General features: G+C 42.0%; 2 protein-coding genes and 1 pseudogene across 2 annotated transcripts; 1 reads left to right on the forward strand and 2 right to left on the reverse strand.

Moving 5' to 3' along the window:
* Positions 1 to 366: 366 nt before the first annotated feature.
* On the reverse strand, positions 367 to 27,262 carry LOC117662252 (putative olfactory receptor 2W6). The gene is made up of 3 exons (XM_087891776.1): positions 27,170 to 27,262; positions 4,319 to 4,410; positions 367 to 2,777 (listed from the first exon to the last, which is right to left on the reverse strand). The coding sequence occupies exon 3, from the start codon at positions 2,765 to 2,767 to the stop codon at positions 1,847 to 1,849; it is 921 nt and encodes a 306-aa protein (XP_087747902.1). The 5' UTR covers positions 2,768 to 2,777; positions 4,319 to 4,410; positions 27,170 to 27,262; the 3' UTR covers positions 367 to 1,846.
* Positions 14,331 to 15,784, reverse strand: LOC148113888 (uncharacterized; annotated as a pseudogene).
* On the forward strand, positions 24,176 to 25,266 carry LOC117662173 (arylamine N-acetyltransferase 2-like). The gene has a single exon (XM_034411468.3). It carries the CDS (start codon positions 24,324 to 24,326, stop codon positions 25,134 to 25,136), a length of 813 nt encoding a protein of 270 aa, XP_034267359.2. The 5' UTR covers positions 24,176 to 24,323; the 3' UTR covers positions 25,137 to 25,266.
* Positions 27,263 to 27,294: the final 32 nt, after the last annotated feature.

Consider the following 27,294-nt stretch of genomic DNA (forward strand, 5'->3'; position numbering starts at 1 on the left):
GGCTAGACTGGGCACTTGCCCTCCACTGCCTAGGTCTCTGAACAGCCTGTACCGCTATCCAAGAGTCCTGTGCATGGCCTGAGAGGGACAGGGAGCTCCTCTGGAAGACAAGAGTTTGGCGCTCTCCCTGGTCTTGCCTTCCTCCGCTGGAGGCAATGGATTCCCCACGGCCCCATCCGGGCCACTACAGGTTCCCCTGACACAAGTGACAGTGAGGTGGCCACACCAACCACAGCCACACCCATCATGGCCATGCCCACCATGGCCATGCCCATCCAGCCCCCCGAGGTCAAACGCAACCCTGATGCGGCCCTCAATGAAATCAAGTTTGACACTTTTGGTTTATTCCATGACTGGACATAGGGATTTTCTTGTACTTCTTTTATTGGGTTGTTTGTTGCTTATCAGTGTTATTACAATGTGATGCTTTACAAATGATTTTCAATAAGGGTAGATTTTTTTCCCCATTTAATTCCATATGATCCTGAATTTAAAGACATATGATTAAAGAAAAAGATCTCAAAATTTAAACCAATAAATCTTTCCAAATATTTGCTAGATTCAGAATACATTCTATACACTATGCTCTGTCCAGTACATTGAGACAAATTTCTACAAAATTTCGATACCACGAATGGTGCATATTCTTCAGATTCCAAGAGAACTAGGCTTTGAGGTTTCAACATCTCAATATAATTACTGCATATAGACTAGGCAAAATATATCCACAGAATTCATGATTTAGTTCCAAAGTCAGAAAAATACAGACTTTCAAAGCATTGTCAAGTAATACTCCTAATCAGCCACAATTAGACCATCAGGGCATTAGATTAGATTAGATTAGATTAGATTAGATTAGATTAGATTAGATTAGATTAGATTAGATTAGATTAGATTAGATTTCTTTATTGGCCAAGTGTGATTGGACACACAAGGAATTTGTCTTTGGTACATATGCTCTCAGTGTACATAAAAAGAAAAGATACATTCGTTACGAATCATAAGGTACAACACTTAATGATAGTCATAGGGTACAAATAAGCAGTCAAATCACACTAGGAAACAATCAATATAAATTGTAAGGATACAGCAATAAGTTACAGTCGTACAGTGGGAGGAGATGGGTGATAGGAACAATGAGAAGATTAATAGTAATGCAGATTTAATGAATAGTTTGAGGGTGTTGAGGGAATTATTTGTTTAGTAGAGTTTAGCATTCGGGAAAAAACTGTTCTTGTGTCTAGTTGTTCTGGTGTGCAGTGCTCTATAGCATCATTTTGAGGGTAGGAGTTGAAACAATTTATGTCCAGCGTGCGAGGGGGTCTGTAAATATTTTCACAGCCCTCTTTTTGATTCGTGTACTATACAGGTCCTCAATGGAAGGCAGGTTGCTAGTAATTGTTTTTTCTGCAGTTCTAATTATCCTCTGAAGTCCATGTCTGTCTTGTTGGGTTCCAGAACCAAACCAGGCAGTTATAGAGGTGCAGATGACAGACTCAATAATTCCTCTGTAGAACTGAATCAGCAGCTCCTTGGGCAGTTTGAGCTTCCTGAGTTGGCGCAGAAAGAACATTCTTTGTTGTGCTTTTTTGATGACATTTTTTATGTTAGGTGTCCATTTTAGGTCTTGAGATATGATAGAACCTAGAAATTTGAAGGTCTCTATTGTTGATCCTGTGTTGTCTAGTATTGTAAGAGGTGGAAGTATAGAAAGTCTAAAGTCTACCACCATTTCTATGGTTTTGAGTGTGTTCAATTCCAGATTGTTTCAGTTGCACCACCACTTCTTTCTTTTTAAAGACAGAAGATTAACCATGAGTTAAGGGTCTTGTTCAAAGTCCCTTCTTTACAAGATCTTGGCTACTGCGTTATGGATGTCCTTATTTCTCAGAGTGTAAATGATAGAGTTGAGCAGAGGAGTGATCACAATGTAGAAGATGGCCATTTGTTTATCCTGATCTGAAGCTGAATCAGTCTTCGGAAGGAGGTACATGCAGAATAAAGGGCCATAAAATAAGGAGACCACGAGGAAATGGGAGCCACAGGTAGAGAAAGCCTTGTGTCGCCCGGTGTTTGATTTCATTTGTAATACAGTCCGAAGAATAAATCCATAAGAGGTCAATACAATAGAAAGGGGAACCAAAAAGAAAAATGCTCCTATAGAAAAATAAATGGCCTCAGCGATTCTGGCATCACCACATGCGAGTTTCAGCACCACTGGCAACTCACATGTGAAATGGTTGATTTGATTGGGGCCACAATAGTTTTGAAAAGCAGTACAGACAACACAAATCACACAGGCCAGAGGACCTGTTATCCAGCATGCAGAAGTGAAGTGCAACTGGTAGAGCTTGCTCATCACAACAGGATAAACTAAAGGACGGCAGATGGCCAGGTAGCGGTCATAAGCCATGACCCCCAACAGGAGAAGCTCAATAGCACCTAAAGACAATGAAAGGTACATCTGGATTATACAGAGGGTGAAAGAAATGGTTCCATCTCCAGTCAGGAGCTGAGTCAACATGAGAGGCATGGTGCTGGTAACATAACAGATATCTACCCCTGCAAGATGAGAAAGAAAATAATACATGGGTGTATTGAGTCTTAAATCAACCTGCACCAACACGATGATCAATGTGTTCCCCAATACTGTAAGCAAGTAGATGATGAGAATGACTCCAAAGAGGAGAAGTTGCATGTTTCTGTGGCTACTGAGTCCCAGCAGGATGAATTCCTTGACAGAGGTGAAGTTCTCAGCTTGTATCATGGTCTCCTCTCTGAGGAGAAGGAAAAAGGATGAGAGATTTAGAAAAGAATTAGATCAACTCCCATTTTTAAATAGGTAAATACGGGGGAGGGGGGGCAGGGAGATGACAACCAGCAGCCATTTCTCATATCACAGGAATGAAATTATTCCAAGAAAAAGTACTTATCAACATTGGAAGATAAGTGGACTTTGATGCAGGGAACATCCAAATTACTATAAAGAGGAAAAAAATCTAAAAAATCTATATAAGGTAAAATCTTGGGTGTTATTTTTCAATCTGTAGCTAGTGTGTGTGTGTGTGTGTGTGTGTGTGTGTGTGTGTGTGTGTGTGAATGCGTGTGTTTAATTCTCAGTTGATAGACTGTACTTTTGCATTCATTATGATACTAAATATTTAACCTTACGGTAACCGTTTTTTTCAGTTAATACAATCTTGGCAAAGAAATAAAGGGGATAAAACAGCAACAATTGAGAGCCTTGGTGGTGCAGTGGACTAAAGTGCTGTTAAGTAGCACTTAGCTGCCAGCTGCCTGCAATTACTGCGAGTTCAAATCTCACCAGGCTCAAGGTTGACTCAGCCTTCCATCCTTTCAAAGGTGACAAAAGCGTAAATGTAAAATGTTAGGTGGGTTTGTAGGTGGTAGGTTTTTTGTTTGTCTTTGTATTGTATTGTCTTTATATCTGTGTTTATATTTTAATAATAAAAAAAATTAAATTAAAAAGGTAGGTAAAATGAGGACCTGGATTGTGGGGACAATAAGCTGACTTTGTATAAAAAGAACACCACTTAGAGGGGGCCAAAGCCCTACTAAGCAGATATGTACAAAAGTATGATGGCTATTGCTTAATGCATTGTAAGCTGCCCTGAGTCTCCGGAGAAGGGCGGCATATAAATCGAACCAATAAATAAATTAATAAATAAATAAACAATTGAAATAGCTTTGGTTAATTATCTATTTTTGACAATTGACTTAAATTACACTAAATGAACCTTTGCAAGCTTCACTACTAATAATTTATTCAGTTATTTCTTCTGTAGCAATGCAAACTAAAAAAATCAAATTGTTTGTTAGAACTAGGTAATTGTCCCAAAATTGTCCCAGCTTCAGAAACTGCAAACATTTTCCCATGCTGGAAAATATACAATTCTATTATTGGTTTGCTACTCATAGGTGGGGATCAAAATTAAGAACTATAGTTGGGAGTTTCCTCAAGGGTTCTAGTTCAAGATAGCTTGAATAATAATCTCAAATATTTTCAGTAACAAGTAAGAAGAAATATGTCTTTAAAGAAAAGTTTCTCTAGAGCAGTGGTTCCCAATGTGGGGCCCACGCCCCACAGAGGTGATATTTTATTTTTAATAGGAGCAATTGGAACCATGTTTAAACCAAGTTAATGGCCTTTTAGGCTTCCTCCGTGTGAGTAGGAGTTCATTTTTTGAATAGTAAGAATTATATGTCACGGGGGGGGGGGCATCAGAATTTTAGAGATGCTTAGATGGGGCACGACCAAAAAAAGGTTGGGAACCACTCAGGGGTGGGTTCTACTTACCTTTACGATGGTTCGCAATGGGAGCCCACAGATCATCAATTATGATATCCGGGCAGGTGGGCAGAACCGGGAGCAACCTATCACTGGAACCACTTTTTCCAAAAGAAATAAAACAACATAAATATGCTGCATCTCCAAAAAATTATTCACATTAGGAAACAATTTGAACATGCTCATTTTTTTTTTAATTTGATTTATATGCCGCCCTTCTCCAAAGACTCAGAGCGGCTTACAATGTGCTCAGCAATAGCCTTCATCCTTTTGTATATTTATACAAAGTCAGCTTATTGCCCCCACAACTGGGTCCTCAATTTACCTACCTTAGAAAGGATGGAAGGCTGAGTCAACCTTGAGCCTTGGCGAGATTCGAACCCTGCAGTAATTGCAGGCAGCTGGTCTTAATACCAGCTTAATAACAGGGTGCCTTAAACCCCTGTACTACCAAGGCTCTTATTAACATTTATTAATATTAACATTTATTTGGTCTAGTAGCACAGATTATTTTCCCTGGGAAACCAGGTTTATCTCAAACGACTTTGGTTGTGAGAATGTACAGAAATTTCCATTCAGAGATGTTCAGTGAAGAAACCTTCTAAAAGTAAATATAGTAAAAAAATATTCAAATTGCTTAACAATGTCTGCTTTGAATTTGAATAAGAAAGTTAGAATATACCCATATTAAACTTAATCTGGTATACTAATACAGAATAGTTTCTTGGGAGAACACAGATGATCTCAGCAGATTCAGGATCTGGATAATCTTCTTTAGACTTGAAGGCAAAAGCAAAGTTGGGTATGGTTAGTACTTGGACTAGAGATGACCAGAGATCTGCAGAGATCCAAATTATCTTTGTTTCTCAAAAGGCAAAAGACAACTTTCTCTTTCTTCTTTCTGAAGATGTTCTTCACCTGAAAATGTTCCTCATCTATCAAGAGCCAAGAATATTACCAGCTTTTACTGCAGCAAGTGTCCAATAAGGTGGAAGATAATCCATTTGCTTTCTATGGAAGCCAGATATTGTGCACTATTCAGGAGGCTGTGGATCTCTCATGGAAGATGTTGCATACTGAGTTACGTTAACGGCGGCCCCTTCAGGATTTATTAGAAGATCCTACACAAATTGCCACAGAAGATTTCTTAATGAAGAAATTAAAGAATTCTATTTAGAGATGCTCAGCAGTTCATTAACAGAAGGGCTATATGAATTCTCATGGAAAAGGTATATACTTTCTGAAGATGTTTTGTAATTTATTTATAATTTATGAGCGTCTTCACACCGCTAAGGGATTCTGCATATGATCATTGGGAATACAGAAGTTTCTTGGCTTTTCCTTCTCCTCAAAATTTCTGTTCAAAGGAAATTGTATGAGATCATGATTCTGATGAAATTGTTCTAGCCCCTTTCATCATTTCTAATAAATTGTTTGTGTTGTGTTGCTCTTCATCTTGACCTCTTGGGTATCTCAAAAACTTAATTGAAGAGAGACCATTATTTGAACATATCAACAGAACTTATAATAATTAATACCCAACACTTTTTTAAAGATTAATTAACTTGTTTAATTAAAGATTAAAAGAACTTCTTCCATTCAAAAGTGATTGTATAGAGAGAGTGATTATTAAAATAAATAGAAGAGGAAACCATTTCTGTACTTTTCCTAAGAAATAGGACATGATGATGTCTCCTGGTCTTGAATTCAGCTCAGGAGAAATGTGTGTCCAAGTATGTATGTGCCCAGTGGTGGAATTCAATTTTTTTAACAACCGGTTCTGTGGAGTGGCTTGGGGTGTGGCTAGGTGGGCGTGGCTAGGTGGTCATGTGGCTGGGTGGGCATAGCTAGGTGGTCATATGATTGAGTGGGTGTGGCTAGGTGGTCATGTGACTGGGTGGGCGTGGCTAGGTGGCCATGTGACCAGGTGGGCATGGCTAGGTGACCATGTGACTGGTTGGGTGTGGCCAACTCGACCGACATCACTTCTTTGCCCTAATGAGAGTTTTAAGTATAAAAAAAGATATCATATACCAAAATATTATAATATTAGTTTATTATAAAAAAGGTACACAAAACTAGATTGTTACAAGAGTTTTAAAATATTAATGAAAAACTATTAAATACTTAACAAAAAACAATAAAACTTATCTAAGGTATTGCCAAATCGCAGTTTTATTGGCTTCCTCAATTGCCCCTTTTTTCACTTTCACATGAGGATCATCAGCACTGTGATTTGCTCTCAGCCATTCCTTAACTACAGGAATAGGATCCCATTCCTCTAGGGTAGGCCAATTAAATTAATGGTCATTAAGTTGGTTATATTAGAAACACTTAGGCGACTTCTGCTCTCTGAACATATGATGTTCATTTGTGAAAACCCCTTTCCGCTTCTGCTGAACTTACAGCAATTGTTCTGACAATAGCTTTTGCTTTTTTAGTATTGTCAGGAATTGCATATTTCTCCGAATCTTTCAAAAATATTTCAAAATTTTTGAAAAATCTTTCAAAATTTTCTATAAAATCCCTATAATCATTGATATTAATTTTGTAATTAAAAATGTCACTAAATGCATCCAATTCTTTTTCAGCTGCTATTACTTTCTTCAGTAATCTGGCTCCAAAAAATTTAGAAATTGTAATTTATTTGTGTCTTGAGATTGGCTACCTGTTTTTAAATGTTCACAATCCATTAGTCTTTTCTTCAAATTTGTTATGATGCTTTCTAAAAGTCTTTCCTGAGGAAGGCTAACAAATCGATGATTTTCAACAAATTTTATATCTTTGAAGGTTTCTGAAGTAATCAATCCATCCATCAACTTTTTGTTTGTATGCACCCTTTTCCTTTCTAAGCATTTAAAATGCTGTAATTGATCTTATCACCAATTTTTCAGCCTTTATGATGTCTGTAGTTCTTGTTTGCAGTCCATTTGAAAGAACTTGCTTTATTTCTTTTATGGAGTCATCTAAAATAAGTTGGAGATGATGGTTTAAGCCAGTGGTTCTCAACTTTCCTAATGCCGCGACCCTTTAATACAGTTCCTCATGTTGTAGTGACCCCCAACCAGGGGTGGGTTCTAAATTTTTTTACTACCAGTTCTGTGGGCGTGGCTTATTTTGTGGGCGTGGCTTGGAGGTCATGTGGCTGGGTGGGCATGGCTAGCTGGTCATGTGACCGGGTGGCCATGGCTATGTGTATAGGGACTACTCAGAGGGCTGAAAAAAGTCATTTCTGACAGGTCCTCGGACTTTTGACTGGTCCTCACACTTATGACCATCCTCACATTTATGCCTGTGCAGCATTCTTAACAACCGTGTCACTCATTTCACAACTGCTTCTCTTCACCATGGTGACAAGATAGGGCAAAAACGTAAATTGTGAGGACAGTCGTAAGTTTGAGGACTGGTCAAAAGTGCGAGGACCAGTCAAAAATAACTTTTTCAGCCCTCTGAGTAGTCCATATGCATAAAAGGATACAGCAATAGAGAGGGATGAAGGAAGGGAAGGGAAATTAGAGTAGGAGTGAGAGGAAGAGAGGAAGAGAGGAGGAGAAGGAGAAAGGAAGAGGAAGTAGGGAGAAGAAGAAGAGGGGGGGAAGAGAAATTAAAAAGGAAAGAAAAGACAGAGGTGGTAGGTTTGAGGAGAAAGATTGCTGTACAATAAAAAAGATGAAAGGGAAGAAAGCCAACCCCAAACAAATATAAAGATATTAAGATAAAGAATGAATTGTTAAACTTTAAAGAATAAAAGAGAACAAATATGAATAAATAGCAATAATTAGAAACACACATACAAACGTACAACGTATTTTCTTTGAACAGAGTATTTGGCCGGTTCACAAATTTAAACAGTTGTAGGAGGTTAGCACCCACCCCTTTCCTAGAAGAATGAAATATTTTGGGAAATATTAAAAAGGCAGAATATTATATTTCCCTGGATGAGAAATGGAGAAGCATATTTTACAGACAAAGCAGCTCCCACCTTCCTGCCCCCCACCCTTTGTTAATGGCCAGAGGCAGAAAGTCAATCCTTTGTCAAAGGACATTTGCAACACAATAGCGACAGAAACTAACACAATGGGTCCCATCTAGCAACCGAAACTCACCACACGTGACCTAGGAAGCATGTGACCTGGGAAGCATGTGACCATCAGCCAGCAAGGCTAGCTAAGACCCCCACTCCCTGGGAGTCTGACAACCAATCAGGATACTCTTTCGGGGCCCCAAGAAATGCAAAGCCAGAGAGAGCATAAAAATCCGAGGATTTACTGTATCTGCCCCTTTTCTGTTCAGGAACTCAAGCCATGTGATCCTGTCCACCATTAAACCATCTTTCCAAGCAGTCTCCATGTTTCCAGTGTCTTTTTCCTCACTTGGAGCAGAACCCAGAAGGATATTTCTTCCAACACAGTGTTTAGTCATTTCAATTAAATTTACAATTTCTATATTTCCTTTTTACCATATTTATTCCTCATCTATTTTTTTTAAAAAAACCAATATTATCCTTCATCCTCATCTCTAATCTTAATCAAATTCAATTTTTCCCTTCTATTCTGTATTATACCCCTTCCCATTGTCATCTATTTTTATATCCATCCTTACATTGGTTAATTATGTAATTATGTAATACAGTTGTTTAATACAAATTCAACATTTTAATATAAATTAGTTATATAACTATTTTTGTATATTAATCAATATTATTATTATTATTATTATTATTATTATTATTATTATTATTATTATTATTATTATTATTTTATTTCTATACCGCCCTTCTCAGGACTCAGGGCGGTGTACAGCCTATTTAAAAACAAAGACAAAACAGCAATTAAAATTTAAAATAATTAAATAAATTGGCTCAGATTTAAAACCCCAAAAAATTTAAATACCCCAATTTAAAACTATTATGTTGATAGTCCAGCCTGGCGGAACAACAGGGTCTTCAGTGCGCAGCGAAACACCCGGAGGTCGGAGATCTTACATATTTCCGGGGGCAGTTCATTCCACAGGGCTGGGGCTCCCACAGAGAAGGCCCTCCCCCTGGGTGTCGCCAGCCAACATAACTTGGCCAATGGCACCCGGAGGAGACCCTCTCTGTGGGAGCGAACTGGTCGGTGGGAGGCTATTGGTGGCAGAAGATGGTCTCGGAGGTACCCGGGTCCTATGCCATGGAGCGCTTTAAAGGTGGTAACCAACACCTTGAATCGCACCCGGAAGATCACTGGGAGCCAGTGCAGCTCGCGCAGGAGGGGTGTCACATGGGCACAACGAGTTGTGCCCATAACCACCCGCGTGGCCACATTCTGGACCAGTTGGAGCCTCCGAGTGCTCTTCAAGGGGAGCTCCATGTAGAGAGCATTACAATAGTCCAACCGGGAAGTAACAAGGGCATGAGTGACCATGCGCAGGGTGTCCCGATCCAAAAAGGGCTGCAACTGGCGAATCAGGCGAATCTGATAAAAGGCCCCCCTGGCCACGGCCGTCATATGCTCTTCTAAAGACAGCCGCGTGTCCAGGAGGACACCCAGATTGCGAGCACTCTCCGTGGGGGGCAAGGATTCACCCCCAATAGTCAGCGATGGCACCTGCTGACTATATCGGGGCGCCGGAAGCCACAGGCACTCGGTCTTGGAGGGGTTGAGTCTGAGCCTGTTCCTCCCCATCCAGACCCGCACGGCCTCCAGGCAGCGAGACATCACATCACGGGCATCGTTGGGGTGGTCTGGGGCGGAGATGTACAGCTGAGTATCATCAGCATACAGATGGCACTTCACCCCAAAACCACGGATGATCTCACCCAGCGGCTTCACATAAATGTTGAACAGGAGGGGCGAGAGGACCAACCCTTGCGGCACTCCCCATGCGAGACGCCTCGAGGTCGACCTCTGTCCCCCTGCCAACACGAACTGCGAGCGGTCGGAGAGGAAGGTGGAGAACCACCACAAAATGGTGCCCCCTATTCCTAACCCCCTCAATCACTGCAGCATGATACCATGGTCGATGGTATCAAAAGCCGCTGAGAGATCTAATAGGACTAGGACAGAGGAGCAACCCCTTTCCCGAGCCCTCCAGAGATCATCCACCAATGCGACCAATGCCGTTTCTGTGCTGTACCCCTGCCTGAAGCCCGACTGGTATGGGTCTAGATAGATAGCTTCATCCAGGTGCCGGGGAAGTTGTCGTGCCACCACGCTCTCAACAACCTTCGCCACAAAACGAAGTTTGGAGACTGGACGATAGTTAGCTAATTCAGCCGGGTCCAGGGAAGGCTTCTTGAGGAGGGGCCTCACTACCACCTCTTTCAAGGCGGCAGGAAAGGCACCCTCACTCAGAGAACATGAATATTCCAATTATTTCCATGCAATCCAATTTCTTACAAATCAATTAATTAAATTTACCAATAATAATAAACCAAATAATTTCCCCCATATATTTCTCCAAACCACAACTTAACCATTTCTGCTTTCAACACAATATACAATTAATAGTATCTCAATTATTACAATTCCCTTGTTAAATAGAGCTTTTTTTCTTTTGTGTTTTAAAATCTTGAACCTCCTCTTTTGCCCTAAATTTCCCATTGTTTGCAGTTTTGCACCTACTTTTTTTGGTGAGGAAAAAGAAAAAGAAATCTCTCTCTGCCTCATTTTGTCACATTGCAGCAAAGACCCTGCTTTACTTTCAATTTCGCTTTTTCAGCATAGCTAGGGGAAAAAAATCTGTTCCAGGAATTTACCTCTTTGCAGCTAGCTAGCAACAGAGCCCTCCGCAAAACAGCTGAGAGCAAATCAGCTGAGAGTCCGGAGGCTGATCAAATCAACTTATGGTAATTAACCTATGTTGAAGCTGAAAGCGGCTATTTTTTCTATTTTTGCAGGCACCAGTCTATTCATTTGTTTTCTTTTAACACTGATCAGCTGTAGGGCTGCCCTTTGAAGCCCCGTGGCAAGAATTTAAAGTTTTTTTCCCTCTAGCCATCAGCTGGGACTCCGGAGGCAGCAATAGATTGGGAGTGGGCGGCGTAAGCGAACGGCGAACGGCGATCCAACAAAGGCAGAGGGTGAGGGTGAGTGAAGGTGTGGGGGGGCGAGAGAGGGCTTTGGTGACCCCTGTGAAATGGTCCTTCGACCCCCAAAGGGGGTTGCGACCCCCAGGTTGAGAACCGCTGGTTTAAGCAGTGCCATATTATAATGTTTGGAAACTCTTTTGCTATTCAAGTGCTCACTCCAGATTTTCTCCCAAGCATAATGCTGGCACCACCAGAGAAAAATGCTATTAAATGTTTTTGTAGGTAGTTCTTAGTGAACCCAACATTTTTTAAACTTTCCATAACTGAAGAACCACTTACCTTCGCTACCGGATCGCAAATGTGAGCGTGCGCGCCTTCTCCAGACATGCGCAGAGCCTTCTGCATATGTGCAGAGGGTCAAAAACGGGACATGATGTCTGGGTGGGTGGGCGGCTTACCTCTGGCACATTAAAAGTAAAGCCAGGCTTCACCCTGTGGCCATGCAGGGGATTACGTGTTGGGCAGCCAGGAAGGTGTCGATCCTGGCTTGCCAGTCTCCAGGGCCTAGTCTGGCTAGTGCTTCCTTAGCAACTCTCACGAACCTTTCAACCTGCCCATTGCTAGCTGGATGGAAAGGCGCGGTGAGAGCATGCCGGATCCCATTTTCGGCCAGATAGCCCTCGAATTGTGTGGTGGTGAGTTGAGGCCCATTATTGGACACCAGGACATCTGGTAGTCCATGCGTTGCAAATAGTTTTCGGAGGGCCTCGATTATGGCCTCTGTAGTGGTAGAATGCATTAAGACTATTTCGAGCCATTTTGAATAGGCGTCTACAATTATGAGGAAGGTTTTCCCATGAAACGGTCCTGCAAAATCAATATGAATTCACGACCAGGGCCCCCGGGGACGTTCCCAATCCCTTACCAGGGCTGTGGGGGAAGCAGGCCTAGACTCCTGGCAGGGGAGACACTTAGCAACCCATCTGATGATGCTATCATCCATTTTAGGGCACCATACATAACTCCTTGCCAACCCCTTCATCCTTACGATGCCCGGGTGCCCCACATGCAAGGTTTCCAACACTTTTTCCAGTAAACAATGTGGTAGAACAACACGCTCACCCCACAATAGACACCTCCCTTGAGTAGACAGTTCATTTTGTTTGTTCAAAAATGGTTTAAATTCCGTGGTCACAGAACCAGCCAGCCACCCCTTATGCACCCAGCCAATCACAGCCCTTAATACATGATCTCTAGTAGAGGCTTTGGTCACTTCTGCAGAAGTGAGGGGCCCCAAGTCCACAGAGTCTATTAGCAGGATGGGTGTTTCCAGGGTCGGGTCTTCCAGCAAGTCCGGCAACGGGCATCTGCTGAGGGCATCGGCATGCCCAAGGCTCCAGCCGGTGCAATGGACGAGGTGGTAGGAGTAGGCACCAGGAAAATGGCCCATTTAGTCAGATGAGGAGACAAGGCTGCTGCATGGGGCGGTCTTCCGCCAAGAGTCCAAGGAGGGGTCGGTGGTCCGTGACAAGCTCAAAAGTCCACCTGAACAAGTATTTGTGGAATTTCTTTACTCCTGCTACAGCTGCTAGGGCCTCCCTGTTCAGCTGGCTGTAGTTTCGCTCAACGCTAGACAGGGTGCGGGAGAAATAGGCAATAGGCACTCTAGGGCATTCGGTAGTCTATGGCTGAAAATGGCCCCAACGCCAAATGGGGACGCGTCACAGACCAATATAAGGGGAAGCAGCTCATTATATTGTATTAGGAGGCTGTCAGAAGATAGAAGTTTCTTGACAGTTTCCGCCTTGCCCCAAACCCATGGGGACTTCTTTGCTAGCAAGTGGTGGAGTGGCTTGGTTATTGTTGCTTTATTTTTAAGGAATATTGAATAGAAATTTAAGAGTTCTAGGAACGCCTGTAACTCTGCCTTGCTTTTAGGGGTTGGTGCGTTCCTAATAGCCCAAATTTTGCTCTCTGAGGGGTGTATGCCAGTTCCGTCTATTCTGTATCACAAGAATTCAACAGCGGGTATTGCTATCTTGCACTTGTTCTGTTTAACCTGCAATCCCGCATCCCTGAAAATTGGTAGCACCCTCCGTAAATGGTCCCCCAATTGTCTTTTGTCTGCTGCGGTAATCAGGACATTGTCAAAATAGGGGACTACCCCCGCCAGTCCTTGCAGCAGCCACTCCATGACATTCTGAAACAGTCCGGGGGCTACACGAACTCCAAACTGCAGTCTTGAGCATTTAAAGGCACCTCTGTGTGTAACGATAGTCTGTGCCTCTGAGGTAGCACCATCTACCGGCAGCTGCTGGTATGCCTGCGCAAGATCAAGTTTAGCAAAGATCTTGCCAGGGCCCAGCGAATGCAAGAGGTGCTGTACAATCGGGACAGGATAGGCACTTTGTTGGAGAGCTTTATTGAGGGTGCACTTGTAGTTGGCCCATATGCACACTGACCCATCAGGTTTTAGCAGGGTGACAATCAATGTTTCCCATTTAGCATGGTCTACCGGAATTAAGACTCCTTGTTTAATCAGCTTGTCTAGTTCTAAGTCTATTTTTGGTTTGAGTGCGAATGGCACTCGTTGCACCTTAAGTCTGATGGGGGCTACGCTAGGGTCTAGAATGAAAGATATCGGGGTCCCCACATACTTGCCCAGACGATCGGCGAACACATCCTGGAACTCGCGTAGCTGGTCGTCCCGTAAACTGCTTTGGGTAGCGTTGATTCCGGTGACCCCCATTCCTAAAGCCTTAAACCAATCCAGGCTGAGAAGGCTTGGGAGGTTTCCACTGACTACTGTGAAGGGTAGTCTTTCGTCATGCTGGCCGAACTTGACCTGGAACATGCCGTAGCCTTCTACAGGGATATGATTTCCCTGATAGTCTCTTAGTTTCAGGCGTTGGTGCTTCAGCTGGTGTCGTTTAAAATTGGAGCTCAGCCCATGCCATGATCATAATGGATGTGTCAATCTCCATCTTTCATGGAGCGCCCTCGATCTTGTCAGTGATGTGCAGCTTCTTTTCTGGTGAGGTGGTTGCTTGGCCTATGCGTTTGAAAGGCCTCTGGAGTTTTAAAATATGCGCCTTTCTTGGGCTGGCTGCTCTGGTCTCTTCTTATAGGCTGCTGCTGGCCAGCATGAGTAGTGACAGCTCTTTGTTTTTGTCTGGATGGCTGGATTGCCCTGCACACCCGTGCCAAATGTCCTTTCCGGCCGCAGCGCCAGCAAATGGCTTCTCTGAAGTGACACATTTGCCGCTGGTGGAGTCCTCCACAGCTAGCGCAATTGTTCTTTTGATCTCCCTCATCGCGCTTGTGCTTCTCTGTCTTGAAGATGTCTTCGTCTGTTTCATCTTCGCTGTCAGTCTGGGCCGCTTCTCTGTGCACCGGGAGTGATTTTGGTGTTGCCTGGGGCTGTGCTGGTTGCTGCAAGGTTTCAGCGGCTTTGTTGGACGACTCATGAGCTCTAGCCTCATCTAACGCAATGTGCAGGGTCAGATTGGTTTTGGTTAGCAATCGTCTCTCGAGGTGAATATCTCTAACGCCACAGATGAGTTGCTCTAGGAGCGTATCATCAAGGTCTCGGTATTCGCAGTGCATTGCGGCCTTGCGCAGGATGGCCATGTAAGTGCTGATCGGCTCTCCCTCTCGCTGTAGCCTCTGCCAGAATTCGTACCGATGTACAAATTTAGATGGTACTGGGGCATAATGTGACTTCAGCGTGGTCTGTAAGACCTGCCATGGTACCAATTGAAACGGGGTTGGTTCAGAAAGTGACTGCGCCAAGACTTCTGGGCTGCAGTGGCTTAGGAAGAGGGCTCGCTTTCAATTATCGGATAGCCCTTGTAGATCATTAGCTTTGAGGAAGCATTCAAACCGGATCATGTACGATCCCCACTTCTCCTTCACGGGATCGAAGGGTGATGGCGGAGCAAAGGCGGACATTGTGATTGTTGTGCTTGGCTCGGCAGACTTTCCGCCTGGCTGGATTTGGGTTGTCAGCTCTTTCTGGGGCTACCTGTCTACCTGTATCCCACCTTCATCGCCAGTGTTAAGTTGGGTGAGTGAGGAGACAGGAGACAAGTCTGCATGAACAACAGCTCTTTATTTCACAGTGACAAATCCAGCCGCAAACCCAGTTGACAACTCCTTTTATATAGTTTCTTGGCCAGGGTGCTGGCCAATCAACATCGAGGGTTTTCCCGCTTCATTTTCCCTCCAAAAGTGAATACATAACACCCATCTTCTCAGCAATTTGTCCATTGCCATGGGCAGAACAAGGGCATCCTTGTTTCTCACAGTATAAATAATGGGATTGATGAAAGGAATGATTAACATTTAAAAAAAAAAAACACCCAGAAATGTGCTTGTCACGATCAGGAGATTATTCCAATTGTGGGATGATATCTGTGGATATGACAGTATCATAATACAGATTAATTCCGAAATTGAGGTTCAACATAACAAGACACACTCACCTACTAACGAAGCAGATGATGTTTCTCTCCTCTCTCCTTCTACGGCTTGATAAAGTTTTAATGATCAATAAAATAATGAAATATACAGATGTTCTCCGTGGAGATTGTGTCGATCCCTTTGAGATCCAGACCATTGTAGGATTCTTGGTTGTTATTTAAGTAGCTTGGTTCCCAATGGATTAATTCAGCAAAACGCATAAACAAAAGGGATGTTTGATCTTTCCAACCATAATAATTATTTTTAAACCGAAGTTGTTTTGTCAACTTGACTATTTCCTGGGGTAAATTTGTGATTGAGGTTGAAAATATTGTAGAATGGGTCGATTGTGATAGAGAAATTTCCTGACAGTTAGAACAATTAATCTGTGGAACAATTTGCTTCCAGAAGTTGTGAATGCTACAACAGTGGAAGTTTTTAAAGAAAAGATTGGACAAGCACTTGTCTGAAATGGTATAGGGTTTCCTGCCTGAGCAGGGGGTTGGACTAGAAGACCTCCAAGGTCCCTTCCAACTCTGTTACTTTGTTCTGTTCTGTTGGTCTAAACCAGAGGTCAGCAACCTGAGGCTCCGGAGCCGCATGCGGCTCTTTGGGCCCTCTGCTGTGGCTCCCTGTCAGGTGATCCCACCACTGGCTGGCCTCCCCCTTTGCCCTCCCCTCCTAGTCACTCCTCGCCTGGCCTGAGAAGGTAAGGATGACAGTGGGGGATGGAGAAGCGGCATAGACAGGGAGATACAGAGAGAGGGGGGAGAGAGAGAGAGAGAGATACAGAGACAAAGGGAAAGGGAGAGAGGGAGGGAGGGGAGAGAGAGAGAGAGATGTCAAAAGGATTTTGTGGTTCCCAGTGTTTTTTAACAACTGATTCTCTGCCCGGCTGGGTAGGCGTGGCTAGGGAGGGATTCATGTGATTGGTGGAAGTGAATGACATCGAGTTGGCCATGCCCACCCAGGTTTTGTGGCTCCTGGTGGTTTTTTTTTTTTTTTCTGGGTCCAAATGGCTCTTTGAATATTTAAGGTTGCAGACCCCTGGTCGAAACACTAGTCTAACTGGTTGCATTATAGTGAATTCAAGTATGTCATGGTCGCTGTCATGCCTCAGCATGTAACTTTTATATACTGTTGTTGCTCTCTAGCCCCATCAGGTGGCTGGAGGGACAAATATGCCCCAACATACAATTTTTATATACACTGTTGTTGCCCACTAGCCTCATCTAGTGGCTGGAGAAACAAAATACCAAGTATATTGTTTGAAGCTGACCCAATTCATTTACCCATCAGCCCGCACTCTCAAACCAAGTGCACGCTGGGAAGCCAGACTCCATTTCCTTTAACATTTGGAGAAGGCAGAAGCACAAGGAAGCATCCATCTTAATCTGTGTCACATGGTCATCCAAGGACAAACTCACATCTCACACACAGACCATTTATTTATTTATTTATTTGTTTGTTTAAATTTCTATACCGCCCTTCTCCAATGTAGGACTCAGGGCGGTGAACAGCCAAAGTAAAAACAAGACATACATACAAAACATACAAAATCTAAAAACTGTTTAAAATAATTAAATAATTTTGGCCGTAATTAAAACATTCCAATTTAATGGAATTGCTGGTGAGATTTAAATTGCTTGTATTTATTAATTGTTATGTTCAGCAGTAACTTAATACAGTTTATCTTGTATTTGATTCTGAGTGTATGTATCCCTATTTGCCCCCGTTTCACCATATTTATTTATTTATTTATTTTAATTTGATTTATATGCCGCCCTTCTCCGAAGACTCAGGGCGGCTTACAATGTGCTCAGCAATATCCTGTTCTTTCAATAAAGCATTTAGATTTACGCACGTGGTCTGTTTTATTGGAGGATGGGTGGGTTTAGCTGCATATCGAGCTGCACTACACAGACAGTGTAGTGAGGACAGAACAGTCACTCTCCCCCAAAGTTCCTATGACTTCTATTCCTTCAACCATTTTTTCCCAAATAGTAAGAATTAAGTCTAGTGTAACTATTCCTCTACTTCTCTCTCTTCCCACCCTCCACCCGACTGTCAGCCTTCTCCTTCTTTCTGTAACCCAGTATGCTGTTGGTCAATGAAATAGGTAAGAAATAGATAAGCAGAAGTTAAGCAGAACAGGAAACAAAAAAAGGGAACTATTTTTATTCAAAACCTTTTTTCAAATTAATAAAATACAGATTTCTTACGGTGAATATTCAAGTATTCAATATAGAAATACTTTCAAGAAGGCTTTCATCTCTAACATTGGAAATTTCTATGGAGATGTAGTAAATTTCTAACATACAATGCAATTCCCCCATTCCTTTCTTTTGTTGCTGTTGAGTCTATTCCTTTTGAACAATCTCTACCCTTCTGGTTGTGTGTTTTCATCATGGGTCCCATCCAGATGTAGGTTTCAGCAGGTTCTGACCAGTCCTGGAGAACCGGTAGCGGAAATTTTGAGTAGTTCAGAGAACCGGTTGTAAAAATTCTGACTGACCCTGCCCCCATCAAGTCTCTGCCTCCCAAGTCCCAGCTGATCGGGAGGAAATGGGGATTTTGCAGTAACCTTCCCCTGCCATGCCCATCAAGCCAAGCCATGCCATGCCCACCAAGCCACACCCACAGAACTGGTAGTAAAAAATTGTGAAACTCAGCACTGGTCCCATCCCGCCAAGTTCCAGTAATAGCTACAATATCGTACTTGCTCTCATACACCAGAACAGTGATGGCGAACCTTTTAGACACCAAGTGCCTAAACTGCATGCGGGCGCATGCCCAAACTGAAAGGTGTGCAATAAATATGCACATGCGCAGGGATGCACATGTGCAGCAGAGACCCGAAGACCAGCTGACTGGAGGGAGGTGGGGCATCCCAACACCATCTCAACAAGAGATAAGATCTTTTTCTTTTGTGAGCTTCTGTTTCGTTGTTTGCAGGGAAACAGAAGCTCACAAAAGAAACACCATGGAGATCAGACCTGGAGCGATGGTGCGCGTGCCAGCAGAGGGGGCTCCGTGTGCCACCTGTGGCACGCGTGCCATGGGTTCGCCATCACGGCACTAGAATGTCAAGCTCTCTCTGTTTGTTCCCCATACAGGTTGTCCTTGACTTACAACCACAATTGAGCCCAAAATTTCTGATGTTAAGAGAGACATTTGTAAAGTGAGTTTTGTCCCATTTTATGACCTTCCTTGCCACAGTTGTTAAGTGAATCACTGTAGTTAATAAATAACAGTTGTTAAGTGACTCTGGCTTCCGCATTGACTTTCCTTATCAGAAGGTTGCAAAAGGGGATCACATGAACCCCAGGACACTTGCAATGGTCATAAGTACGAACCAGTTGACAAGCAGCTGAATTTCGAACACATGATCATGGGGATGCTTCAAAGGTCGTACCTGTAAAAAACGGCCATCAGTTACTTTTTCTAGGGCAGTTGTAATTTTGTCTGGTCACTAAATGAACTGTTGTAAGTCAAGGACTACTTGTACTATTAGAACTGATATACAGGCATTTGAACACTTTATAGTTGTCCTAATTTTGTTTCCTGTATTTCCAGATTTCTCTCTCTTTCACACACACACACACACACACACACACACACACACAGACACACACACACACACAGTTTTTATGGAAGCCAGATCAGGGGTGGGTTCTACTAACTTTTACTACCGGTTTGCAACGGTATCGCACGCGCTCGCTTCACTTACGAGCGCGCCTTTGCTTCTGCGCATGCGCAGATCGCTTCTGATGACATCAGGGTCAGTGGGTGGAGCCTCCCGCTGGTTTTACTACCGGTTCTATAGAGCTGGTCCAAAGCGGGGGCAACTCACCACTGAGCCAGATATTGTGCACTATTCAGGAAGCTGTGGATCTTTCCTGGAGGAACCTGCACAAATTGCCACAGAAGATTTCTCAGTGAAGAAATTAAAGAATTCTATTTAGAGATGATCAACAGTTCATTAACAGAAAGGCTATATGAATTATCATGGAAAAATTATATACTCTCTGAAGAATTATTGTAATTATTTATAATTTAGGAGCATGTTGACACCACTAAGGGATTCTGCATATGAACATTGGGAATACAGGAGTTTACTGGCTTTTCCGTCTCCTCAAAACTTCTGTTGAAATTGTATGAGGTCACGATTCTGATGAAATTGTTCTGGTCCCTTTCATCGTTTCTAATAAATTGTTTGTGTATTGTTGCTCTTCATCTTGGCCTCTTGGGTATCTCAAAAACTTAATTGAAGAGTGACCATTATTTGAACGTATCAACAGAATTTATAATAATGAATACCCAACACTTTTTTTTTAAAGACTAACTTATTTAATTAAAGATTAAAAGAACTTCCTACATTCAAAAGCGATTGTATAGAGCCATGATGGCACGTGTGCCAGAAGTGGCACACAGAGCCATCTCTGCAGGCATGGGAGCCATCACCTGTTGCTCTTCCAGGTTCCGGCACGCCTGCCAGCTGGCCTTCACATGTGCAGGAGTGCTGGAAACCAGAGGACCAGCTGCCTGGTGCACAGCTGTTCCTGCTCTTCTGGGGCAGCAGGGCTGCACAGGAGCTGAGCAGAAGCAGCAGGATGAGGGGCAGGAGTTGTGAATGCTCCAACACTGGAAGTTTTTAAGAAAAGATTGGACAACCCTTTGGCTGAAATTGTACAGGATTGACTGCCTGAGCAGGGGGTTGGACTAGAAGACCTCCAAAGTCCCTTCCAACTCTGTTTAAGCACAGAAAAGTTTTATTATTGCTACTTCTACTAGAAAAATTTAGTCATCCAATGCTCAAAACTAAATTGCTGCTAGGAAAGGGTCAACAGAATGCTTTGTTATTGGAATGCCACCTTGTGGTTATTTTGTAGTTATATTTTTATATATGTACTTGAGTTAGTTTTCTGTATTTTGCTGCTGTTATGCCTTTTTTTTTGTTGGAAGCCAGGATCATTTGGAGTCAGGACACATCCAAATTGAATTAAATCAATCAATCGACCAATTTGGCTGATGGTCTGCTTCTAAGTCACCCATGTAGGAGCTTAAATTGCTATTCTATTCAGCACACACTTGCTATGTGGTATTTTGGCAAATATTGGGGGTTTTTTTTTCTTTTTTTGTGAAATCAAGATACAGTAGTGGCCAAAACTGTGGAAACTGTTAAGGATATTGTTGTTGTGTTACCAACCAGCAGAGTGTAGAGCACAGAGAAACGTTGCTGAGAGCAATGAATAAGAGATGTGCAAACTGGTTTATCAAAAGTTTACTTTATAGTGAAAAAACAGTTTCATAGTCTTTAAACAAATTCCAAGTCTTTGCCATTTAAATCAGTCCAAAGTTACAGATATCTTCTTACCAAACAAACAGTAGTTGGTTAGAATAACAAACTCACTCTGGTTCACAAACCACGATGGTAACATAATGAATAGCACTCCTCACACTATGGTAGCTTATCATCAACTGAATACATTACAGTACCTTTCTTAAATATGTTCACTAATGATTATCTAATTACAGCATGACTCAGCATTACAATGAATCAGCAGTAAAGCTTTAAAGTAACACAACAACAATATCCATAACAGAAACCTTTTTGGAAAAGTGTATTTTGTAAAACTAGCTAATAACCACCACTTGGAGTAGTACCATAAAATTATATATATATGTGTGTGTATAGTTAATATTTCGGGTTTCTTCCCGTGTAATTGTGGATATATCCCTAAAAGGGTAGAAGCGACGTTTCGACAGAATCCCATCTGCCATCATCAGGCTTATGTCAGCAGTCATTTTGCACTAACTGTCGTTGGTATTTCAAATCTGGTGCTGGTATTCTGGGATGGCTCCACCTTTTCATTCTGATTGGTTGGGAGTCCCAGTGTGTGTTTATTGGCTTGGCTTCGGGTGTATGGTCGGTTTTTCTCCACTAGGTGGCAGGGCTTCATCTTTGTGGCTGGTTTGAATATGATTTGGTTGGGATTTTTTTGATTAATGTTTGGTCTATGTTTTATATATGGTGTTAAGATTCGTCTATCTATGAGAGCAGGTTTCCAAATAGTAGGCAGACGTGAAGTGTCATCCCGTTTATTCATGCAATATGGTCTTTTTTCTATTTCAATTGCTTCTCTGATTATCCTGCCATTGAGATGTTCTATTTTTGCAACTGTTTTTGTTTTATTAAAATTAATATTGTGTCCTGTTGTATTTATGTGTTGAACTAATGATGATGTGTGTTCTTGCTTTTGTATTGAGTTTTTGTGTTCCTTGATGCGCACACTCATTCTTCTGTTGGTCTGTCCAATGTATGTTGATGGGCAGGAAGCACACGGGATTTCGTATATGCCTTGATCTTCTAATTCTATTTTGTCTTTGGGGTTTCTCAGAATGGACAATATCTTTCTATCTGTGCAAAATATGGTTTTGATGTTGTGTTTATGTAGTACTTTGCTAATTTTATCTGTTGTTCCCCTTATATAGGGCAAGATGGCTTTCCCATTGTTTTGTTCCTCTTGTTGTTTTTTATTCTGTCTTGGTGTTGTATGTTTGATCATATTGATGACTTTATTTCTACAGAATCCATTTGATGTGAGTACATTAGTTAGTGTACATAATTCTGTTTGTAAATGTGCTTCATCAGCCAGACGTTTAGTTCTTGTGGTTAATGTTTTGGCAACAGAGTTTATTTGTGCTGGATGGTGGTGTGATTTGGCGTTGAGATAGCGATTCGTATGTGTCTTCTTTTGATAGATGGTATGTCCTAAGGTGCCATAAACAAATATATATATATATATATATATATATATATATATATATATATATATATATATATATATGGAAAGATAATTTAAGCAAGAATGTAATGCAATAACTTTTATGAAGGATTTGCTATTAGAATAGCAGTTACAGTATAAAGAAGAAAAGTGAAACACGTAGAAAAAACAAGAGGTACATAAATGATCACTAAAGAAAAAACGAGATATACAAATATTATCCCCATGTCAGTTAATACTTAGTTGGGTAACCTTTAGCATGAATTATGGCCCTATGACGTCTTCCCATGGAGTGAACCAAATCTTTTAGTTCTGCAGCTGTTATAATGTAAAACTAAGCTTGAATGATGGCTTCTATTAACTGGGTTTTATTGCTGGGTCACTTCTGACTAACAAGTTTCTTTAGTCGGCTCCATAGATTTTCAATTGGGTTAAGGTCTGGGCTATTCCCAGGCCATTCCAGCAGTGGAATAGGATTATCTTGAAACTCCCCCCCCCGCCCCCAAAAAAGTGGTTTTATTAGCCATCAAACCTCAAAAATATACTTTCCCCAAAAGGTTTGCACAATTTTGGCCACTACTGTATGTTGAATGTAGAACATTTCCACATTCTACAAAGAAAGTTCCTTGAATCAGGATGAGGTAAAATTCATCTGCGAATTCTGTGGTGATTGAATGACTGAAGGAGAAGATAGAAAAAACAAGAAGGAAAGTTGTGTATGTGTGACAGCAGGACAGAGTCTCAGATCCCTATCTAAGTAAATGAAGGCATCCGTGCACACAGACACACAATCAAGTCTGTCTTACTGAGAATTAAAACAGCTCAGCTTGAATAGTTTAGAGAGTCTTCTATCCAGGGGTGAAATGCTCCCGGTTCAGACCGGATCACCTGATCCGGTAGCGATGGTGATGAGTGGTTTGGAGAACCAGTAGCAGAAATCCCTGCACCCCATCCCCCCCCCAGCCCAGCTGAGCAGCGCGATCATCAGACGTTGTTTTTTTTTACGTTTAAAAGCATTTTTTCTACTCATCCTCATTTTTTCTTTCATCATCAGAGCCTTTTAAAAGCATTTTTTTACAACCTCTTCGGCCGAAGAGGTTGTAGAAAAAATGCTTTTAAAAGAAAAAAAAAAAAGGTTGGCCATGCCCACCCAGTCACATTACCCCCCACCAAGCCATGCCCACAGAGCCGGTAGTAACAAATTTTACATTTCACCACTGCCTCTATCATGACTCCATACCCAGCACAGATATTGGCAGCAAGCTTGGTTGCTCTCCATAAAAATCCATGTGTTGAGCAAGTTCAATTAAATCTCCTTCCCAAAATATCTCTGCAAAAGAAACCTGAAAAGCAGAACATTGTATACCCTAAGAAATTTAATGCCCTAAAGAGATTTGAGGTGAAAAAGGGTTAATATACATAAATTATAGAACGAAGCAAGTGGGAGGTTCTAACTTTTTTCACTTCCTCTTTCATTTCCTTGGAATAATGAACCTATCAGCCACTGCATACACAACAAAACTCATAGCAGAAATTACAACAGGAAAGATTTTCGGGGAAGAGGGGAAGGAAATCGGGCAGGAAAGGAGAAGAGAGTTGGGAACTAGAGTGTCTTGGAGTCTCTCCCAGAGTTTAGAGCTTCGTTATTGAAAGTGATCAAGAGAGCAGAACGAGTTCTTGGAAAGAGTTGAAAAGAAGGAATCTTGAAATACTTCCCCATTCACTTTTTCCAAGATCTTCCATCCAGTCTGAGATGGATGTCGGATGTTACCTCCAACGGATTGGATTCCAAGGTGCCTCCGCCTGCCCTTCTTTGGAGACCCTCAAGGGCCTCCACCGTTCCCATCTCTTCTCTGTACCCTTTGAGAGCCTCAGCATCCATTGTCAAGAGCCCATCTGCCTGGAATTGCCTCGTTTGTATGAGAAGATTGTCCAAAACAACCGGGGTGGGTTTTGTTATGAACTGAATGGACTTTTCCAGTGGTTGTTGCAAGCTTTGGGATTTGAAACCAAAATCTTAGCGGCACGTGTCAGGAACCGCTTCACGCAGTGTTATGGTCCTCCGTTGGACCACTTGATCATTTTGGTAGCCTTGGACAGACAGCAGTTCCTCTGCGATGTTGGGTTCGGAGAAGGTTTCCTGGAACCGTTAGAGCTGAAGCCGGAGGTGGAACAAGTTCAAGAAGGAGGCATATTTTGGTTAAGCCTGGAAGGAGCTACTTGGGTACTGGAACGTCGGGAAATTTCTGGAGAAAGGGAGAGATTCCTCTATAAATTCACCCTAGAGGAGAAGCAACTGGAAGACTTTCATGACATGTGTCTTTACCACCAGACTTCACCCTGTTCTATCTTCACCTGCAAATCCTTTTGTTCGTTGCACAAAGCAGCTGGTGGACGTCTAACCTATATGGGTCAGCGGCTCATTTTCACAACCGGAAAGGAGCGTACGGAAACGATCTTGCAGGACTCTGAGATCCCAACCGTTCTCTTTGATCAATTTGGGATCAAACTGAAGAACTTTAAACCCAAGGATGAAAAAATCCTGCCACCTCCTCAACAAGATTAACCAGTGGGAGAAAGGTGATCTCTTTTTTAGATTGTAATGAAATATGGGATTGGGCAGGTTGATCGATGAAGGATCTATTGAAGATCATGCCCAGGATCATGCTTGTGATTCTGTAAGGGTTAAGAGATATTCCAACTAATTAAGTTTGGATATCCTACTGATTAGCACTATAGTGTTGAAGCAATTACTGGATCATCATTTAGATTTTTAAGGAACCCTGCATGTGATTTTGCCTGTATTTGTACACTTATCAATGACTGCTACATAAAAGATGAACCAAGATGGATTGGTAGTTTGTCAGTCTATGCTTCTGTTCAGCTTTAAAAGAGAAAGAGGGAGGGAGGGAGGAAGGGGGAGCACATGCATAGGCAAAGAGACAAACAGAGGGGCTTCCAAATCTTCGTGCAAAGAGTGACGCAGATCGATGTACGGTGTGTCTGTGTCATCCGGCTGTCCTTGCAAACAAAAAGACCTCATCCAAGAGTCCTTTTCCCAACCCGAGTACAATCTTCCCAGTGCACAAACTTCCCCCGCAGTCCGGCCAAAAGCCAAAAGGAGGACGGCCGGTACCACAATAATCTTCCATCCTTCCTCCCTTCCCTTCCTCCCTACCTACTTTCCTACCTTCTTTCTCTTTTTTCTTTCTTTCCTTATCTTCTATCTTCCTTCCTTTCCTTCTCTTCTTCCTTCCTTCCTATCTTATCTTCCTATCTTTACTCTTTTTTCTTTCTTTTTCTTTCCTTTCTCTTTCCTTACCTATCTTTTCTTTTTTTTTCATTCTTTCTTTACCTACCTTTTCTTTCTTCCTCTTCCTTTCTTTCCTTCCTACCTACCTTCCTTTCTTTCTTACCTTCTTTCTTTCAATTTTTCTCTTTCCTTTCTTTCTAGCTACCTACCTTCCTCTTTGTTTCCTACCTTCTTTTTCCTCTTTCCTTCCTTCCTACCGACCTACCTACTTTCCTACCTTTTTTTCTTTTTTCTTTCTTTCCTTATCTTCTACTTCCTTCCTTCCTTTCTCTCCTTCCTTCCTACCTTATCTTTCTATTATTCTATCTTTACTTTCTTTTTCTTTCCTTTCTTTCTTTCCCTACCTACCTTCCTTTCTTACCTACCTACCTATCTTTTTTTTTTCTTTTTCTTTCCAACCTACCTTCTTCCTTCCTTCCTTCCTATCTACCTACCTTCCTCTCTTCTTCCTTTCTTTCTCTCCTTCCTTCCTACCTTATCTTCCTATCTTTACTTTCTTTTTCTTTCCTTTCTTTATTACCCTACCTACCTACCTTCCTTACCTATCTTTTCTTTATCTTTCTTTCTTTCCAACCTACCTTTTTCCTTCCTTCCAATCTACCTACCTTCCTCTCTTCTTCCTTTCTTTCTCTCCTTCCTTCCTACGTTATCTTCCTATCTTTACTTTCTTTTTCTTTCCTTTCTTTCTTTCCCTACCTACCTACCTTCCTTTCTTACCTATCTTTTCTTTCTTTATCTTTCTTTCTTTCCAACCTACCTTCTTCCTTCCTTCCTACCTATCTACCTACCTTCCTCTCTTCTTTTCTTTCTCTCCTTCCTTCCTACCTTATCTTCCTATCTTTACTTTCTTTTCCTTTCCTTTCTTTCTTTCCCTACCTACCTACCTTCCTTTCTTACCTACCTATCTTTTCTTTTTCTTTCTTTCTTTCCAACCTACCTTCTTCCTTCCTTCCTTTCTCTCTTTCCTTCCTACCTATCTACCTACCTTCCTCTCTTCTTTTCTTTCTCTCCTTCCTTCCTACCTTATCTTCCTATCTTTACTTTCTTTTTCTTTCCTTTCTTTCTTTCCTTACCTACCTACCTATCTTCCTTTCTTACCTACCTACCTATCTTTTCTTTCTTTATCTTTCTTTCTTTCCAACCTACCTTCTTCCTTCCTTCCTTCCTTTCTCTCTTTCCTTCCTTCCTACCTATCTACCTACCTTCCTCTCTTCTTTCTTTCTTTCTTTCTTTCTTTCTTTCTTTCTTTCTTTCTTTCTTTCTTTCTTTCTTTCTTTCTTTCTTACCTTCTTCCTTCCTTCCTTCCTTCTATCCCGCCGGTGGGTTTTTAGGGCTGCAGCGCTTGCCGGCCACGCTTCCCTCCCCCACCTCCCGTTCGGCCTCCTCCTCTTCCTCCTCCTCCTCCTGGGAA

The sequence above is a fragment of the Pantherophis guttatus genome, chromosome 4 (genome assembly GCF_059756535.1).
Source record: "Pantherophis guttatus breed Tessera chromosome 4, ASM5975653v1, whole genome shotgun sequence".
NCBI lineage: Eukaryota > Metazoa > Chordata > Lepidosauria > Squamata > Colubridae > Pantherophis > Pantherophis guttatus.

Coding starts and splice junctions, on each gene's coding strand:
- LOC117662173 (XM_034411468.3), top strand. CDS start 24,324: ATGGATGTCGGATGTTACCTCCAACGGATTGGATTCCAAGGTGCCTCC.
- LOC117662252 (XM_087891776.1), bottom strand. CDS start 2,767: ATGATACAAGCTGAGAACTTCACCTCTGTCAAGGAATTCATCCTGCTG.